General features: G+C 41.7%; 1 protein-coding gene across 1 annotated transcript in view; it reads right to left on the bottom strand.

The window, feature by feature from the left end:
- Positions 1-313: 313 nt before the first annotated feature.
- The window catches only part of gabra2a (gamma-aminobutyric acid type A receptor subunit alpha2a), a 31,095-nt gene continuing 18,292 nt past the window's right edge, over positions 314-13,116 (bottom strand). Inside the window, exons 8-10 of the mRNA XM_039785907.1 lie at positions 9,209-9,361; positions 4,261-4,463; positions 314-2,193 (exon numbers count right to left, since the gene is read on the bottom strand). Of these exons, the coding sequence (XP_039641841.1) occupies positions 1,888-2,193; positions 4,261-4,463; positions 9,209-9,361 (662 nt within the window). The 3' untranslated portion in view covers positions 314-1,887. The remainder of the gene's footprint in view (positions 2,194-4,260; positions 4,464-9,208; positions 9,362-13,116) is intronic.

Below are 13,116 nucleotides of genomic sequence, written 5' to 3'. Positions count from 1 at the left end.
GTGAAGGTGGAATAATGCACTATAGTCCCTTGTGGCGCGGCCTAAGCTTTTGTCATTAATGGCATTTTTTTTCCTTTACTTTACTTTTACTTTTATACTTTAAGTAGTTTTGAAACCAGTACTTTTACACTTTTATTTGAGTAAAAAGCTTGAGTTGATACTTCAACTTCTACAGAAGTCTTTTTAAACCCTAGTATCTATACTGCTACTTGAGTAATGAATGTGAATACTTTTGACACCTCTGGTTTTCACACATGTTGGCTCTGAAGGTACATTTTAGTTTTGCCCAGCTAAAAACAGAAAGACACTGAGATTCGTTATCAGTGAATATCACTGAACATCAGTTTGTATTAGCGATCATATGATTCACGAAGATCTTCCACACTCCAACATTTAAACAAAAAATGTGGTCAAGTGTTCAAAGTTGAAAAGATAGTGATCTCTAGAACAAAAAAAAAGTGGGTTAAACAAAGCACAGGGATCATATACATTATAATTCACATATATTTTTTTTAAACTTTCACACAAAGACTACACAAAATTCAGTGAATGCAGTATTACGGACACAGTATGCTGTTCTGGGAGGTTGTTCCTGCTACATTGCATATAAAAAAGATTGCAATAAAACTTAAAAAAAAAAAAACTTAAAATAATTTAATACACACAAAGACACTTAATCAAAACACATGAATACATATATATTTCATACACACAGACACCTATTCTCACACATATGTGTCCAGTCAGAATCATCTTCCCCAGTGTGACACAGTCCACGTGGGGGAAGACAAAAGTCTAAAAAGCTGTACAAAAGCTACAGAGTGAGCAGCAAAGCACCATGTAATCCTGCAGTGATTGTGACGAAGCAATGGTGTGGAATACGTTCCCAGCAAATAGCCGGATGTGGTATATAGATGGTAATGGGACAACCTGCCCGCCCCACAGGACCAGACTACTTTCTGCAAACTCCCGATTTATTTCCCTAGAGATATCTTTCTGCTACACTGAGGAGCAACGTGCTGACTTGCTGCCTCTCAACTCCCTTCTGTCTCATGAATGCAGAAGTTAATTAATGACAAAACTGTTAAGATTCTAAAGTGTTTGACATGGCAACATAAAATCCAGAGAGATATTCTTGTAATTATGACTTCCATAAACCATCAGTAGCACAACTCACAAATATGAGAAAATGTTACACATTTATGAGAAAAGGATCCTTAGATAATCAGTTTGTCCTGTTGATTATGCACCGTTTCATGGAGTGTGTTGATAAATTAGGTTTTTAAAAAATATATATAATAAATGAAATAGTATACTATCATAATTCTAACATTTTTGAAGCCATAATTAGAAGGAAATGTATTTTTCTGCAGGGAGACTTCCGGGTTGGTCTTGTTTTTCCGAGCTCCCACCACACTGTTGTTAAATTGCCAAATTTATACTCTACCTATTAACCTTCTGGAAACAAACAAATAAGGACTAGAGGAACACACCGTGTCCACCAAGATGACTTTTAAATCAGGAAATGTCTTTTTCTCTTTTTTTTTAATGCATTAGTCTTTTTTATTTTTGATTTTTTTGGTGATCCAAGAAGAACTACACGTTTGGTTTTCTATCAGTTCGGGGCAGCTGAAACTATAAAAGTATCCTGTTTGACAATGACCAGGTAAAGATGCCTGGCTTACTCCTGTAATATGAACTCTCAGGATTATTCGAAACCCAGTTAAGATGTTTACCTGCAACAATCCCAAACTGTACTCAGCGAGGACAGAAGGGAAGAAGGGAATTCTCCGTGCATGTAAAACAGCTTTTTGGCTGACAAAAATGAATACCAACAGATGTTAGTCCTGAATGGGCTGAACTGTGTTCGAAGTGATTTCCTACAGTTCATTTGGACGGATTCGTTTTTACAATGACTGGTTCTCTGTTCAGGTAGGTGGCCCAGTAGACCAGGTTAAAGCTCCCAAACAACACGGGGAACATGATGCGGGAGATGCGGTCGATCTTGCTGACGCTGTTGAAGGTTTTCTTGCTCTGTTCAGGCTTCAGCTCCGCTGTGGTCTTGTGGTTGGGATCGCTCAGAGCACACTTGGAGATGGTGGGCAGCGTGGAGTCCTTTGTGATGTTGGGAGCATAGTTGGCCACGGCTACAGCATAGGCGTTGTTCTTCTTCATGACTGACGCTTCCTTTTTCTGCGGGGAAAATGCCTCAGGGTTAGAGAGCCTGGTTGCATCCGAAATCTCATACTCTGCACTACATGCTCAATATGTATACTATCGTTCAATGTACTTTTGTGTAAATAAACAGTAGAGTGTATCTTTTGGGACGCCCCTAAGCTGTAACTTTCAACGTCACATCCTGAGAGCCTCCTTGCCAGGTTGGAGACGCGTTACCATGGTAACCCCTGCCGAGCTAAGCTCTGGCGAATGCTTAAATCCCTGAAAAGAGTAAGCAACTAGACCAACAGTCGCAGGTGATAAAATCACAGCTTTTATATGTAGAAATGTAAATTAGAGCATTTTTGACGTGACAGAGCTACTTGGTTTCTGTCCGTTTGTCTGTATGAACGTTGTCGTTACTACCGCATTGCATTGTGGGATACTTATGCCGGTGTAGTGTCCAGTGTTTGCGTACTGCAATATTTCACCGGAAATAGTATGAGGTTCACGTACTACTGGTGTCATATTAAAGGTCCCATGACATGGTGCTCTTTGCATGCTTTTATATAGACCTTAGTGGTCCCCTAATACTGTATCTGCAGTCTCTTTTATATAGACCTTAGTGGTCCCCTAATACTGTATCTGAAGTCTCTTTTATATAGACCTTAGTGGTCCCCTAATACTGTATCTGAAGTCTCTTTTATATAGACCTCAGTGGTCCCCTAATACTGTATCTGAAGTCTCTTTTATATAGACCTTAGTGGTCCCCTAATACTGTATCTGAAGTCTCTTTTATATAGACCTTGGTGGTCCCCTAATACTGTATCTGAAGTCTCTTTTATATAGACCTTAGTGGTCCCCTAATACTGTATCTGAAGTCTCTTTTATATAGACCTTGGTGGTCCCCTAATACTGTATCTGAAGTCTCTTTTACATAGACCTTAGTGGTCCCCTAATACTGTATCTGAAGTCTCTTTTATATAGACCTTAGTGGTCCCCTAATACTGTATCTGAAGTCTCTTTTATATAGACCTTAGTGGTCCCCTAATACTGTATCTGAAGTCTCTTTCCCGAAATTCAGCCTTGGTGCAGAATTACAGCCACTAGAGCCAGTCCCACAATGAGCTTTCCTTAGGATGTGCCATTTCTGTGTCTGTAGCTATTGAGGAGGATAGAGGGGGGGGGCAAGGTGGAGGGGGGGTGTGTGACCTTGACCAACTGCCACTTTGCTCGTTTGAAAGCCATGATATCTCTCTTTCTTATGGGCGGTCCAAATTCTCTGGGCGGGCAAAGCAGAGAAAGGGGAGGTAACCTTGCTCCTTATGACATCATAAGGAGAAGATTCCTGATGGGCCCATCTGAGCTTTTTTTCTCAAAGGCAGAGCAGGATACCAAGGGCTCGGTTTACACCTATCACCATTTCTAGCCACTGGGGGACCATAGGCAGGCTGGGGGAACGCATATTAACGTTAAAAAACCTCATGAAGTGAAATTTTCATGCCATGGGACCTACAAGGTTTCGGACGTACTAAAAAATCTCACATACTGTTTTAGCTACTAAATAGCATGTTAGTATGGAATTTCAGACGCAACCCTTTTGAAGTAAATACTACTTCTTGCTCAGTTGATATTGTTGTGCATGCAAGGTTTAGACAGGACACAAATTGTCACTCCCGGCGCGTCAAAAAGTCAGGTGCCTTTGGCATTTGTTACTGTCGTCTTTAGCGTCGGGACTCTTGACGTCACTTTTTGACGCTCTGGGTCTGGACCGATTTGGCGCAATTTAAAAAATATATGTTTAACTGACATGCGGCGGGACAGTAAGGTTTAGGACAAAAAGATCGTGGGAGGGGTTACAAAATGTACGTTCAAGTGACACGCGGGACAAGAACAGGACAGGAATCCCAGTGTTGTTTGACCCAACCACCACCCCAACCTGCCTCCTTATTTTAGGTCTTTCATACTACTCGCTATCGTTGTACTAGAGCGTCGCAGTCGGGCTGTACGTTTCCCAATAAAGGCAAGCGTGACACATGATGGCCTTTACAGTATGATTGATCCTGAAGAGGAATGCTCCCTCTAGGTCATGGACAGCTGTACCTTTTCGCTGACGACACTCTTTCCGTCCCAGGCCCAGCCTCGCTTGGTGAAGTAGTTGACTGTAGCAAACTCGATTAGTGCAGAGAAGACGAAGGCGTAGCAGACGGCGATGAACCAGTCCATGGCTGTAGCATAGGCCACCTTGGGCAGTGAATTACGGGCACTAATACTCAGGGTTGTCATGGTGAGAACTGTAGTTACACCTGGGAAGAGAGGTCAAAAGCATAGAGAAGATATATTTAGTAACTGCAGGGATATGATGATTGATATAGGGGGGACACATACATTTTATTTGGGCTGCAGGTCATATTTAAAAGCTCTTCATCACACCGTGAACACACCCCTACACACTGTAAGAGGATATTGTGCTTTCCTTTTGAAGTTGCATTTCTCATATGCACACACGCGCGCCACACACACACACACACACACACACACGTTCAAAACCATACACACATATCTCTTCCCCTTCCATATTTCATCCTGAAGAATCATCATTATGCATTTTTTTGTAATATTTGTTGTCATTTGAAGCAAATGTACATCACGTTCAACCCGCCTTGGTTTTGATCCCAATATCGTTTTGATTTTATACATAGAAATGTACTGACACAATGACCTTGCACGTCTTATTTGAATTTCAACCAGATCTGACTCCATCATGGACGTTCTACGTGTATAGAAACATCTGAAAACAGAGAGGTCACAAAAGCATGAATTCCTACGGGATTCGGCAAAAGTTTAATTTATCAGCTGGCCCTGATGACTCAACATACGTCACATACTCCGTTGCTCTGATTGGTTGAAGGTCTATCCAGTTGAGTGCAGTGGCATTTTCTTCGCTTTCGAAAGGTCAGCGACAACTGGGTCAAAGTTGAAATAATTTGAACTTTGAGCGCAGCGCAAAGCTGCAAATCCGAGTGGTGCGCGATGCCAGGGGTAGCGCAAGGGACTAGTTGGGCGCCACCACCCTCCCCATAGGAAATCAGCGCAAAGCGGTTTTGCCGCCCATCATGCGTAGGCAGCTTCAAAATGTCACCCAGTGTGTCAGTGTCACACAATCTCAGGGCATTCTGATGTGGAATTTCAACATTAAAGCCCTCTAAATTGTCATACAGTATACAAGCTGTGTTCCCCTCTAAATTCATATTAGTTTACTAGACTGATCACACGCATCAAACAGTTAAATCAAACAGTTATGTTATTGTAGAGGGAATATGGAAATATCAAGATATATAACGATATTGCCACATAGCCCTAAAAATATCTAGATATTATTATTAAGCCAAATCGCCTTTACCTACTTGGCTTGACCTTATGTCAAGCACTACCTTAGGGTCAAAATGTCCTTTTTTTACACTCTGAACCATGTTTATGTGTCTTGAAAACTTTAGTTCTATGCAATTTGGGATATTTATGGTCCCCAGAGAGAGAATGCTTTGTTTCTCTTGAACCCACATATTTCTGTAGTGCCAGTCCAAAATAGCCATTTGTACAGAAAAATATTAAAGCTTTAGTGCATAACTTTTTGGTATTAATGAACGTCCGTTACACTCAAGCCATTGCCAAATCAGTTGCTACAAAGCTAATTAAGACTCTCAGCTCCACACAACTCTCTCTGTATCTCTCAGTATGACTATGGTCAGACGATTGTGGCGTCCGGTGACTTTCCCGCGCAGAAACTCGAGTGAAGATAATGACCTCTTCTGAAGAGTCCATCATCTTTTTTAATCCTCCGTGTCCTCCTTGGCTACTAGCAACTGCGTGGAGGAGGGGTGGGGACGCGTACGCGATCACAGAAGGCCTGTATCATGTGGACGCGCCATTAGTGTGCCATTACTTAGAATTCCTCATGGGGGGGCGACAGAATATCAATATTGCTGGAAGACTGTATATTGAGCAGGGATGTTAGCAGCAACCAAACAATTTACCATCCAGTGATCTGAGGAGCAGTTAACGTCTTCATAAATCCACTGGAGTTTGGAGTTGGAGCGGAAGGAAACGGGACATCTGTGAAAATATATGCATCCGGTGGAATTTCCTGCGGCACCGGAGCGATCCCGGAAGTGGAACGTCAAGGATGTAGACTAGCAGTTTCATTAAGTTCATATTTATTGCAGGAATAATGTCATGAATTGTGTTGGTGTTGTTGTGCAACAGACAGCACTGATAGCCAGGTCTGCCATGGATCATAACAACCGTCAAAATTAGCTGCAGTACACAGTTTCAACTTGCAACAATGAGATGGCTTCAGCCATGAATTTCTTTGATGTTGTAAGAAGCAGTGGGAGATTAATTTTCTTGCTGAGTGGCTCTTCACAAATCTGTTGATTCCCTTCCACTGCCAACTGAGTATTATAGACCTACCTTGGCAAGCATAGGACTAACCAACTATCATAGAGCAGTATCACCATATAGGACAACTGTACAGCATACAACAGTTGTTTGTTGAGCTTGTGTGTTGTACTGTGTACTGTAATATGGACCAGTTTGTTATGGTTGTGTATGTGTTTCAGTTTCCTGTTTTATTTTGTAATCTGTTTTCTCCCATGTCATGTCTTCTTTTACTTCCTGCCTTGTGTTTTCCTGCCTTTGTGATTGTCTGCCCCGCCCTGATGTGTTTCACCTGTTCCTGAGCCCTTGTGTCACCTGTTCCTTGTTTCTCCTTGTAACCGCTTGTATTTAGTCTCTGTGTTGTCTTTGTCTAGTGTCAGATCATTGTTTCTGTATTGGATTGTGTGTGTGTGTGTGTGTGTGTGTGTGTGTGTGTGTGTGTGGTCTACCCTACCCTTTTGGTCTCAATGGCAACAGCGGTAGCGAACCCTTTGCTCATTAGTAACAAACCAAAACGCACTAGTTCTAATATCTGCCCAGAACTGTGTAAGCCTTCTTACTGTATGCGTTGTTTGTCAGTTAAGTCTCTCGCCAGAGCTTAACGATCCGTTTCGTCTGAAGCAGAGGGGACGAGACGTGATCCAGGTCGACCAAACCAGAAACAGAACGTAGTCCTTTTCTTGAATCCAGGCTGATTAAGCCCGCTGCAGATGAAGGAATACTTCGGCCAGTATTCCCTCGGATCCCCTTTGTATATCAGGCCGATATAAAGTTTGTACCAGCGAGGTGATGCTGGTTAGCTAGCCCGGACTAGTGCCTCCTTTCAGCAACCGGGGGTTACCGTGAAAGCGAAGAAAGCACAAACGCCGAAAGCTTTTATTGTTCCCCCGCCTTCTAGTGGCGGGGTGGTGCATTCAAAGACCCGACGGCCAATGGGAAAACTGCAACCTGGTCACACCACCAGTCTGCCTTGTCCCACACGTGTTGAATGCACTTTCTCCATCTTGCGAAGTGGCGGCTTTTTAGGAGTTTCGTGAAACTGGCTTTGGAATTCACATGTAGGCCAAGATCCTTTGTCCTGCCTCCTCTGTGTCTCTGCAGTCAACTCAATCTGAGCCAAATCACTGTTTAACCAGCTTCTTGGTCCCCAACATAGTTCACTGACATAAGCTTTGCAAATAAACGCAGACATATTTTGGTTACCATGAACGCAGAACTCCGAAAGGGTCACGACGCCGTAGGAGCGACGGCGTAGCTACGGCGTGGAGTTGACGCAGAAGCATTAAACAGCAACCGTTTGGGAATCCTGGCGTAGCTGTCTGGCTACATTTGCTTTTCTGTTTCACCACAATAGTGGACATAAATAAAACGTTCTAGAGGCATTTCGAATTGAAGGCCCAGACACAATAAAGGTTCTCTTTTATACCAAATAAGTTTGGAATAACAAACTTGCTTTCTTTTTTCATCACATCTTAAACGGATAAATAAATTGGTATTTATTTAGATTTCATTTTGATATGATGCTGTAGTTGTTTTTAATACCATTTTTAGTAGCTATCGCCAGTTGGAAAGCCCATTTTTGTTTTGCCCAACTTTTTAATTTAGTTGTTAATTAATATAATAGGGGGCCCTCAATAGATTTCCCTGCTCCCAGCATCACTACTTCATGGCTCCTTGAGGTGGCGCTCAACACATGAAAAACATAAGTTAACAAGCCGAAGGGAAAAGAGGTTTTCAACGGGGTGGCGGGCAGTAGTTTGAGGAAAATAACAGATGCCCCAGCCACGTTTAAGCCCAAAGTCTGGACCCATGGTTGCTCTATAGTTCCGTAATTTTATTGTGCCGACTGAAAACCTTTTCCTGCAGAACTGTGCTGTTTTCTAACTGTTTGAACTTGCTGTGAATAAAGAGAGAAAACCTGCACTTAACCTTTTCACTGCATTTTGTATAGTTAGAGCGATATTGGGATGTATCATCATAGGATTGTTAAGCAATATATTGATTATCGCAGAATTGCTGTATCGTGATATGATCAGTATCGTGAGCCATGTATGGTATTATGAGGTACCCTGTGATTCACACCCATAGCTAGGGTTGGGTACCAAAACCCAGTTTCACTATGGAATCGGTTCCTAAGCAACCGGTAGGAATCAGACCGGATTAGAATGCAAATTTCGGTTCCACTTAATATGTCGACTGAAATATTTTCCCTCTGTCGCTCCGAAACGGACGTAAAAATATCCCCCTTTCTCTGTAGTCTACCGTTAGCTAGCTACCGTAAATGTAGGCTGCTTTTAAAATGCCATATTTTCCCCTCTGGGCTCACCAAAACACAAAAAGCATATTAACCATTCACTGCACGTGATCGCTAGTAAACACATTGTGTGTGTTAGGTGACCTAGGTTTACCTATTGTATATTTGAGTACTTTAAAATGTTAATATATTGTTAAATTTAAATAATTTTCAATAAAAAAAAATTAAAAAAACTATAAAAGAACCTTTCTTTGAGGTAATTTTTCAGGTTTTTTTCAAGAATCGGCATTGGAATCGTAAAAATCCAAACGATACCCAACCCTACCCATAGCTTGAAATGTTGAAATAAAAAAAACTCACCAAAGACAGTTCTGGCTGGCACCGACTCTCGATTGAGCCAGAAGGAGACCTGGGAGAGGATGACCGTCATGATACAGGGCAGGTAAGTCTGGATCACAAAGTAGCCGATCTTCCTCTTCAGATGGAAGTGAGCGGTCATGACCGTGTATTCACCTGAGAGAGGGAGGGGGGGCGGAGAGAGAGAGAGGGGAGGGAGAGAGAGGGGGAGGAGAGAGAGAGAGAGAGAGAGATAAGAGGGGGAAGGAGAGAGAGAGGGAGAGGGAGAGAGAGAGGGGAGGGAGAGAGAGAGAGAGAGAGAGAGAGGGGAGGAGAGAGAGAGGGGAGAGAGAGAGATAGAGAGGGGGAAGGAGAGAGAGGGGAAGGAGAGAGAGAGAGGGGAGGAGAGAGAGAGAGATAGAGAGAGAGAGAGAGAGATAGAGAGGGGAAGGAGAGAGAGGGGAAGGAGAGAGGGGAGAGAGGAGAGAGAGAGAGAGGGGAGGGAGAGAGAGGGGGGGAGAGAGAGAGAGAGAGAGAGAGAGAGGAGGGAGAGAAAGAGAGAGAGGGAGAGAGACGGAGGGAGAGAGAGAGAGAGAGGTTTAGCTGAGTGAGGATGGTGACATGTAGAGCTGTAACAATTCAATATACTTGCAATTAACAATATAATTGTCTCTTCTCGTCAAATTTTAATATTATTCATTACTTCTTTTTTTTTATTTTTTTTTTACAAAATGAAGATTTGAATGAATTCCAGAACACAAATACAAATACACAGCCTATGACATAAACCACGCCTCTTTATCCCCCTCCCCCATCGTCATTTTTGTTGCTATGGACGTGTATAGGGGTCAAGTGCCAACAACTAGCATAGCTTCAGCTCAACAGTCCGACCAATAATCACTTATATAATTACAATTGTGCGTATCTAAACCAAATCAACAATGACCATTTTGCGGTTGAACAAAGAAACCGCGATTACATAAAAAAATTGACAATTATGTGACAACTGTTACGGGCCTACAAATGCAGTAGACGGTACAGAATTAGTAGATTGATTAAAAGATGCATAAATGTCAGGTATACATAGTGTTATATTCACGTTTGATGCATTCATCATGAAAGAGTATATCTAAACAAAGAGTTGTTATAATTCAATGTGGAGAATAATAACTCTTCCTGATAAAAAAAATTAAAAAAAGTAAATACTGCGTTGTGTGCGTGCCTGTCAAAGGCTTCTTTGATCACTTAAGCTCAGCTGTCTTTGTGAGAAGTCCGATGCAGTTTGGTTTGTGAAAAATTCACTTTTATTTTATTTTTTTTTAATTCACAAATTACTTCTGGCCCTGTGATGCTGTAAACTTTGGCAGCTTCTGGAGCTCCCATATTCCCTTTCCACCCTTTACTTCCTCCAGGCTGAGAATAAAAAAAAAAAAAAAAAAACTTCAAAGAGGGATGAAGAGAGTGGACTTAATGCCATAAAACATAGATAAAAAGAACGAAAATTGGCGCAGTGAGTAAAAAAATTCTCAAACCGGCACAGATGTTAAAGGGTTTTGTGGTGAGTCTCTTCCTCGCCACTTTCATAGCATTGTACGCTCTCAGCCGAGCTGCTGCTACCTTCACTTCTCTGTCTGCTTGTAGCTGTTGTAACAGCTACAACGGTTTTTCCTTCTCTAGCTTTAATTTAATCTGCTTGATTTCTGCTTGTAGGTCTGTGTTGCCATTTGCTCTCCAGTTTATCGAGTCTTGCTTGTTGGGCATGTCGTCTTTTGCATAGCTTTTGCTTGTTCTGGTTTGGTTGCCAGGTCTGCTTCTGCATCTGCATGATTGCTAGAGGACCTGGAGGTGGTGCTTCAGTGGTTGACTCATCCTTGTGATAACAAGGGTGCAATTTCCCAGGATGAGTTGCGTGGGATTTCCCCCTTTCTGGTCTACATAGCTCTGCCTCTGCAGAATTATTTTTATCCTTGGTGGGGACAAAATGTAGGCAACCCCGCCCCCACACCCTCAAAGTGATCAATTCTACTTCACCAATAGACCATATATTATATACCTAAAATAGAAGTATTTTAAACTAAGTAAAGCGCTGTAACATGAACAAAGAGTGCCATAGAACGATAAAATCCGAGCGGCAGTTGCTGGTTGTATTTAGCCGCTACAGAGCTCTTGTAGCAGTTGTTCAGTTGCCATCAGGTGAGGCGGCTACAGGCACTGCCAGATGACGCTCCTTTCAGGAGCCGTAGTAGTGGAGTTAAGCCGGAAAAAGTGAGCATCATGCAGCGATGACAGATACGTTTAGGCACCAAAACGATTACTTAAAACGTAACTCTTTCTTTTTTTGAATGTATCTGAGTCCAAATTTCATTTAAAAGCATAATTAGGATGGAAACGCCACTTTTAAGATTGACCGTATTCTCGTTTTGGGTCAAATGGCCTTTTGAATGGGAGTGCTAGGGGCACTGCTATGATCGCATCAAAATCACTATTTTTAAAAAAAAACCCACAAAAAAACCTTTGCACAATTAGCCAAGTCACCGGGGTTGTACACATGAACTCCAGCATTGAGAACATTGGTTGTGAACACAGAGTTTACTAAAAAGAAATGTTTTGAACGACTCACTGGAGCTGTTTTTCCAGTCACCGTCCATCTCGCCAGTCAAAAAGAGTTGATCTCCGAATGCAACATAACAGGGAGGAGAGTAAAGATGGAAAGCTCCTAAAGCTTAGTTCCATATAAATGCACGGATAATTTGTTGTTTTGTTGTTAGTGAAAACCAATATTGACCTTGTAGTTGAAAAAGGAGCCTCATATAAGAATGACATTTCCTCCTATGGAGTCCGTTCATCCGCATTCGGAGATCGACTCTTTTTGACTGGCAATATGGCGGAGAGCGTAAACAACAACTGCTAAAGTGAGTCATTCAAAACCTTTTTTAGTAAACTCTGTGTTCACAACCAATGTTCTCAATGCTGGAGTTCATGTGTAGAGCCCCCGGTGATACTTGGAGCAAAGTCTCATGTTGTGTCGAGCCTTCTTAGTGTTTTAAAAATAGTGATTTTGATGCGATCATAGCAGTGCCCCTAGCACTCCCATTCAAAAGGCCATTTGACTGAAAACGAGAATACGGTCAATCTTAAAAGTGGCGATTCCGTCCTAAATATGCTTTTAAACGAAAGTTTTACTCAGGTACATTCACCAAAAGACCCCTAGGTTGCATTTTGGCAAGAGTTACGCTTTACGTTTAGGGAAAAGAAGATGGTTTGGATTAAAACACTCCCGAGGAACGAACAAGCGTTTCTTGGGTGAAAGCATTTTGGTTTCGCCGTGAAGCTTGAAAAGCGCTATGATTTGTATGTTGACACCACGTTATACTATTTCATTTTGAGATTTTTTTCCCATTAGATATTTAAGTTCATAAATACGTGTTTTGACATGCCTGGCGGAGTGGCTCTATATCCATCGTATTGATATATATATATATATATATATATATATATATATATATATATATATATATATATACAGTATTTAAAATCCAAATACAGGCCTATACTCATCCTTATTTAGCACCGGCATCCTTACCCTCTCCTTCTCGAGTTGGTCGTTGAGACCCTTTAAGCTCTAGTCCTTTTAATGACAAGGTCACAGTTCTAAGCTGTCAGAGTGGCACATGCATCATTTCTCTTGACAATGGGCTGATAACGTTGGTGTACGTGTTTGGGATCTAACTATGTCTTCAGATGATCAGAGAGCTTTCACGCTAACTCTAATCTCCTTTTGCTCTCTGCTTCCAAAGCTTGTAGGCTTTGATGAATGGATTTTTTTCTTTGCGTGTGATAACATCTTTTTGGTCTTGTGTATCTGTTTGATTAACTATAGACTTAGAGTGTTTTTAAGTCCAAACTAAAATTTGGATGAGTGGTGTTAAGTT

The sequence above is a fragment of the Perca fluviatilis genome, chromosome 20 (assembly GCF_010015445.1).
Source record: "Perca fluviatilis chromosome 20, GENO_Pfluv_1.0, whole genome shotgun sequence".
NCBI lineage: Eukaryota > Metazoa > Chordata > Actinopteri > Perciformes > Percidae > Perca > Perca fluviatilis.
Note: the sequence above shows the minus strand (reverse complement) of the source record. Positions and strands in the feature narration are given on the sequence as shown.